This window comes from Zingiber officinale, chromosome 5A, assembly GCF_018446385.1.
Source record: "Zingiber officinale cultivar Zhangliang chromosome 5A, Zo_v1.1, whole genome shotgun sequence".
In the NCBI taxonomy this organism is placed as follows: domain Eukaryota; kingdom Viridiplantae; phylum Streptophyta; class Magnoliopsida; order Zingiberales; family Zingiberaceae; genus Zingiber; species Zingiber officinale.
In genome coordinates this window covers 72764407-72770547 of record NC_055994.1, presented here as the reverse complement: position 1 = coordinate 72770547, position 6141 = coordinate 72764407, and the positions used below count along the sequence as shown (strand labels likewise).

The window sequence follows — 6141 nt, the reverse complement described above, 5'->3', positions numbered from 1 at the left end:
AAAATTGGCCTACGTATTTGTGGTAACTCACTCAGTTACCTTTGTCGTTGTTGCCTTTTGTTGGTCCACCTAGTGACCCAGAGTTCATATCCAACAAAATAGCAGGTACAAATAGACAAGTAGTTTTGGAAAACCAATTCTGTAGGCAATCGCTCATTGGACCCGACCCGTGGAAGAAATGGTCAATCGGGTCGAATTAGACTGTGTTCGGATTTTTTTATAAATATATAACCTTAGATAGAAAAACAGATGATTTGATTAGAATATTGATTGTCATCACACGAGGGAGGAGAGATAATGAGCTATTTTCGAGATGTAAAGTCTTCGGTTAATAGTGTTTACAAAATAAAATAGGGCTATCTCTGTCTACTCCTCCAACATTTAAGTTAATTTTTAATAATAAAAAATAAATAGTATTATAATGAAGAATATAAAAACTAAATGTAAAACATACTAAATTCGTAAGAGCGAACTAGAAGAAGCATAGAGCCCGAGACAATAGGATGGAGCCGGAGGCGATGGCGTGGAGCCAAAGGATGACACAAAGCCAGAGTATCTGAGTAGACAGACGAGTCGATAAGAGGGCAGGAATGTTGACAACAGAAGGACTTTGAGCTGGAAATCAAAAAGGGGGTGAGTTGTTCCCGTCACCAGAAGAGTCCGTGGAGAGTGAAAGAGCGAAGGAGGGGTTAGAACAGAGATTGGCCTGCCCCGGTTTCCACTCTGATACTCAAGTCAATTTCTAATTATACCAAAACTAAAAAAGATGAACAGTGCAGAACATAATAAAAATAAATGTATATCGCAAGGAGTCTCCTCTCTCCCCGAGGGGGGTAAGTCTTTTTATAGGAGGGTCATGTTAAAACAAAAAAATTCAGAGGGTCATGATACCCTTATTTAGGTGTTAGAGGTCATGTCTAGATAAAGATGTTAGAGGATCATGTCCAGATAAAGATGTCAGAGGGTCATGTGACCTTTGTCTAGATGTTAGTAAATAAGACAAAAGGGTTGATGGGCCCAATGGACTACTTTGCTCTACTCCACCAGGCGAACTACAAATCAACTTAGCTCTGCTCTACTAAGAACACTAGTTGGCTTGATCCGATCAGGAAGATTGACATGTCGGATGCTCTATTTTGTTAAGAATACTGGTTGGCTCAACCTGACCATGAAGAGTGGCGAGTTGGATACTCTGCTTTATTAGGGATATTGGTTGGCTCAACCTGGCCAAGAAAATTGGTGGGTCGGATGTTATGCTTTGCCAGGAAGACTGGTTAACTCGACTTGGTCAGGAAGACTGACGGGTTGAATGCTCTGCTATACTCTGTTAAGAAAATTGATTGGCTCAAGTCGACCAGAAAGAATGGGGTGTCAAATGCTTTGCTCTACCAGGAAGATTAGTTGGCTCAACCCGGCCAGCAGGAATATTGACGGATTGGATCAGTTGGTCAGGTCAGGTCAGCTGGTTGGGTCAGGTCGGCCGATCGGGTTGGGTTGGCTAGTCCGGTCGGGCGATGGATCAAACCTGAAGACTGATTTGTCTACTCAGAGATAATTATGTACCTTTCTTGATTTTAACCTAACTTAATCTGTTCTGCCAGAAAGATTAGTTGGCTCAACCCCGCCAGCAGGAAGACTGACGGATTGGATCGACTGGTCGGGTTGGGTCAACTGATTGTGTCAGGTCGACCGATCAAGTTGGGTCAGCTAGTCCAATCGGGTCGGCTGATGGGTCAAACCGACCCGGAAGATTGATTTGTCTACCCAGAGATAATTATATACCTCTCTATTTCAACCTAACTTAATCTGTCATTTTAACCTTCGTCATTTTAATCTTCTTTATCCTCGTGACAGTTTCAATACTCGTTGCATCAATATACAATTTATTCCATATTTTAAGGGCATTTATATTAATTTGCAAATCTATGGAAAGTAAGTAGCTAGGAGGGTTGGTTATCCTATCCCCATCCCTCACTTCAACGGTTCCGGATTTTATTTTTAGGTCTATATATATAGGGTTTATGATTCAGGGTTTTTTTTTTTTGTTTAAAAAAAAATTAATAATCGGTATTGCAAAAAAATATAAATCTAAATCCTAAATCTCTAAACCATAAATCCTAAGGATCTAGAAATATAACATGGAGCCGTTGAAGTGAGAGGAGTGTGTTTGCAAGTGTGGCCTTTTGTCATGAAGGAAGTTTGCTCAAGTATATCGAGCTTTTCTTTCTTTATCATATATAGCAGAATGCAAAGTTATCATTTTACAATACTTAATCTCCCAGTCTACTAGTCTATCGAACACTGATCGTGCAATATGATATCAGAAAACAGTGTCGTTAAGTCTGACAACTAATATTAATCATATATATCCACTGGAAGATTTCATTTCATGGAAACTGGAAGGTGGAACCAAGGGAAGAGGCATCGCTACCCTTGGGAGGACTGATGGCAATCCAGAGCAATGATATGGTGATGGCGATGAGTCCTGACCATACGAACACGATGGTGGGAGTCTTCCCCCTCCTTCCCATCAGTCCCTTGGCGAACGGGTAGAGGTGAGCCAGCACCCAGAAGCTAAAGAAGGCTCCTCCCATCAGCTTGCTCCACTTGGGGACCTCACTGTAGATCGTCTTGGCGAAGCCAAAGGCGATGGCAATTATGTTCACCATCATGATGGTAATGGGAGGGATCATGAGTGACGTCCACTTCACCAAGTAGAGGTCGGCGTAGATGTCATCCTCATCTTCTGCGGCCGATTTGGAGGTGAGCGTGAAAGAGATCTCGATCCCAGCGATGACCTTGAGGAGTCCTTGGACCACCGCGTAGAGGTGGGCGCTGGTGCCGGAAATAAGCCAGAACTGCTCGTTGCGCCACCACTCCTCCAGGCCGACGCCTGACCACTTCACCTCGAGGATGGCCAGGGCAATGAGCGTGAGGGTGATGGTGAGCAGGTAGACGAGGAAGGTGACGTTCAGCGTCTGGACGATGAAGAAGCCGGAGAAGAGGGAGAAGGCCGGGAGGAAGCAGTAGACGAGCAGGAAAATGGAGGTGAAGGGGTAGATTCCGACGTTGAGGTAGGCGAGGCGTTGCAGGAGCTTGAGCCGGCGCGACGCCAGCAGGGCGTTGTTCCGAGAGAAGAAGATCTCCACGGAGCCCGTCGCCCACCGGAGCACCTGGTGGAGGCGGTCCGTCAGATTGATCGGCGCAGATCCGCGGAAGGCGTCGCGCTTTGTGATGCAATACACCGAGCGCCACCCGCGGTTGTGCATTCGGTACCCTGTCACCACGTCCTCTGTCACCGATCCATAGATCCACCCTACCCGATCACCCCACTCCGTCTTGTCCTCGTACCAACAGGACGTGACGGAAACCGCCTCCGCCACCGTCGACGGATCAAGCGGCGGCCGTGGAACCGTCAGAGCGCCGGGAGGGCGGCCGTGCTTCACCCCGGGATGGTCGGCCAGAGGCCGGCCTTGGAATTCAGCCACCGGTATCGACTCGGACAATGCTGCAGAGTTGCCGAATCTCTTGGGCAGCAACGCCGGGTCGAGCTCCGCGTCGAAGTCTTCCGTTCTTAGCGCCTGCGACTCCGAGTCAGCCTCTTTGTACGTGTTCTTCTTGTGCTTGTTCGTGAACAATCGAGAGTACTCTGTTGCTCGCGGAGGATCAAATCCGTAGAGTGCAAATCGTCGAAACAAGCAACCAGTCCCCACGTAAACAGGGCCCTACATACACATTAGGGAAAGGAAAAAAAAACACTCATTAGAAAATACACACGCATCCAAAGATTCATGTAGATGTGTGTGTGTGTGTTTTTTACCTGGACACCATCGAGAGCGCGCATGTTTCCGTCGAAGAAGACCGTGTTGTGGTTAGCATAACGATCGGAGGGGTCAATGCCCTCGAATCTCTGGGGAAATTGGATGTAACAAATGCGATCGCCGCCTCTGTCCATCATGAAGCACATGCCCTCACGCAGCGCATCGGCGTTGTAGATGTAGTGGTCGCAGTCCAGGTTGAGGATGAAGGGGCCGTTGGACATGATCGCCGACGCTCGCACCAACGCGTTCATGGCTCCGGCTTTCTTGTTGTGGTCGTACCCTCGTCGCTTCTCGCGCGACATGTACACCAGCATCGGCAACCGGATGTCCACGTCCGAGTAGTCGATGATTTGCTCCTCGTCCGGCATGCCGTACAGCGGATCCGACGAAGGGGGTTTTAGCATCACCTGCAAGATGCTCGGGTGGTCGCCCTTACCATGCTCAGGGGCGGAGGCGGCCCAGGTCCCCGGCCAGTGCGTGCCGTCCGCCATCCATGTTGCTTTGGCGATTTTGATCGGCTCCGTCCGATCCCCACCGCTCTCCTTGATGTGCTTCATCGCTTTCACCTCCTCTCGCGCGTTGAACGCGTCGGAGCGCCTCCTGATGGAGTCGGGCAACCCGTTGATCCTCACCTTGAACTCGTCGTACTCTCTCTTCGCTTTTCGCCTGTCCTTCACGAAGTCCGGTCGCCTTTTATTCTTCGTCGGGTCGCCCTTCAAGCTGAAGTAGCTGTCGGGGTTTCGAGGTTCGATATCATGCTTTCGGCAAAAGGGAACCCAAACGTTGGCAAAGCTCGCCGCCTCCGCCATCGCCTCGAAAGTGAGCAGCGCGCCGCCGTCGTCCGATATGTAGCACGCCAGCTTCTCCACCGGGTAGTTGATGGCCAGAATCGACAGAATCGTGTTGGCCGTGACCAGCGGGGGCTCCTTCTCCGGATCAGCGGTGGAGACAAAGAAGTCGACGCCGGGGAGGTCAGAGCGGCCTGTGGGGTTGGCCGGAGTTACCGTTTCGAACTTTTCCTTGAGCACTGAGAGATCGGTCGCCCTGTTGATCGGGTGCAACTTGGGGATGACGTCGAGGATCCAGGAGAAAGCAAACCAGATCTCGCAGACGATCGACATGCCCCACAGCCACATCGCCTCTTCATTCGGATGGTTCAATCTCCAGTTCAAGAAGAAACCCAGAGCGACCAATCTCACAAATATAAGTAACCTGTAAGGGCTGATGATTCCGGCAGGCATCGGGATTTTTCTAGTCAAGGGTTTCCAGCCCTTATCGACCATATCAGGGATGCCATTTCCTTCCAGATCTTCCTCGTACATCCCATCTTTCGGCCAGTAGGCATTGCCGTAGCCGTACGTGCCTTGGCTCTCGAACAGCCATCGGTTGTGATCGAATTCCCCGGTCTGGCTACGCATCAGTGACATTCTGTTCTCGGCCAGCTTGGAATTGCCCGGAGCCGGAAGAGATAGGGCGCCGGAGCCGAAGTTCGGTGCGTCGTCGTCGTATTCCTCTGTCTTGTATGGTTCCTTGCAGCCTGGGCATTGCCCCCTGTCCTTGAGCGCGTCCATGTAGCAATCCCTGCATATCTTGAACCTGCACTCGCAGGGGTCGACGTCGTCGCCTCGCTCGTCCCTCATGACTTTGCCGTCGCACGCCGGCATGGCGCAGGAGGAGCCCTTGGCGCCGACCATCTGGGGATGGGACACTTGGGAATCGATCACCTTGTCCATGACGTGCGCCCTGGTCACGCTGTTGAATCCGCCGGTGAAGAGCGAATTGGAGACGTAGTGTTCCTCGGCCTTGCGCGCCACCGACTCCGTCTCCGTCAGTCCGTCCATCGGTTGGTTGTCGGGCGTGGGCGGGATGTGCACGGTGTAGTTCATGTAGTCCCCTGCAATTTCTCCGGACATGTCGATGTCCTCCCTCGACAGGCTCACGTAGCGGCCACTCGACGTCCTCCTCGCAAACTTCACCGATTGCCCGCTCGCGCCGCCCCGGTTGCCTTGATTACTTCCGGAGCCGCCGGAGCCGACGCCGCCGGAGTTACGGATCGCCTTCTTCGTTGGATTGTGCGACGACGCCATGCTCCTCTTCTTATATATTCCTTCAGAACTATTCTCTAATCTCTCAATTGATAATGAAAATACGGATCTTGCTGGAATCGATCGATCAATCACTATTTGCAATTTCAACCTGCTGCCGCTCGACGGTTATCATCTTCATTAACTTTGAATTAGATTTGCTTTATTTGGCTCTCTCTACCTGAAATGCGTGGACAAGGGAGGAACTAGAACATTGTCCGAGTCAAAAGCAAGCA

At 50.3% G+C, this 6141-nt stretch overlaps 1 protein-coding gene across 2 annotated transcripts; it reads right to left on the bottom strand.

Moving 5' to 3' along the window:
• Positions 1-2328: 2328 nt before the first annotated feature.
• LOC121982901 (cellulose synthase-like protein D4) lies at positions 2329-5908 on the bottom strand. 2 transcript variants are annotated; one of them, XM_042535914.1, is made up of 3 exons: positions 5636-5882; positions 3821-5332; positions 2329-3725 (listed from the first exon to the last, which is right to left on the bottom strand). In XM_042535914.1, exons 1-3 carry the CDS (start codon positions 5732-5734, stop codon positions 2388-2390), a joined length of 2949 nt encoding a protein of 982 aa, XP_042391848.1. In that variant the 5' UTR covers positions 5735-5882; the 3' UTR covers positions 2329-2387. The 2 variants fall into 2 exon arrangements, with proteins under 2 accessions (XP_042391848.1, XP_042391847.1); XM_042535913.1 differs by having other exon boundaries at positions 3821-5908.
• Positions 5909-6141: the final 233 nt, after the last annotated feature.

Coding starts and splice junctions, on each gene's coding strand:
- LOC121982901 (XM_042535913.1), bottom strand. CDS start 5,908: ATGGCGTCGTCGCACAATCCAACGAAGAAGGCGATCCGTAACTCCGGC. Junction 3,726..3,820: donor GCGCTCTCGATGGTGTCCAG/GTAAAAAACACA, acceptor ATGTGTATGTAG/GGCCCTGTTTACGTGGGGAC.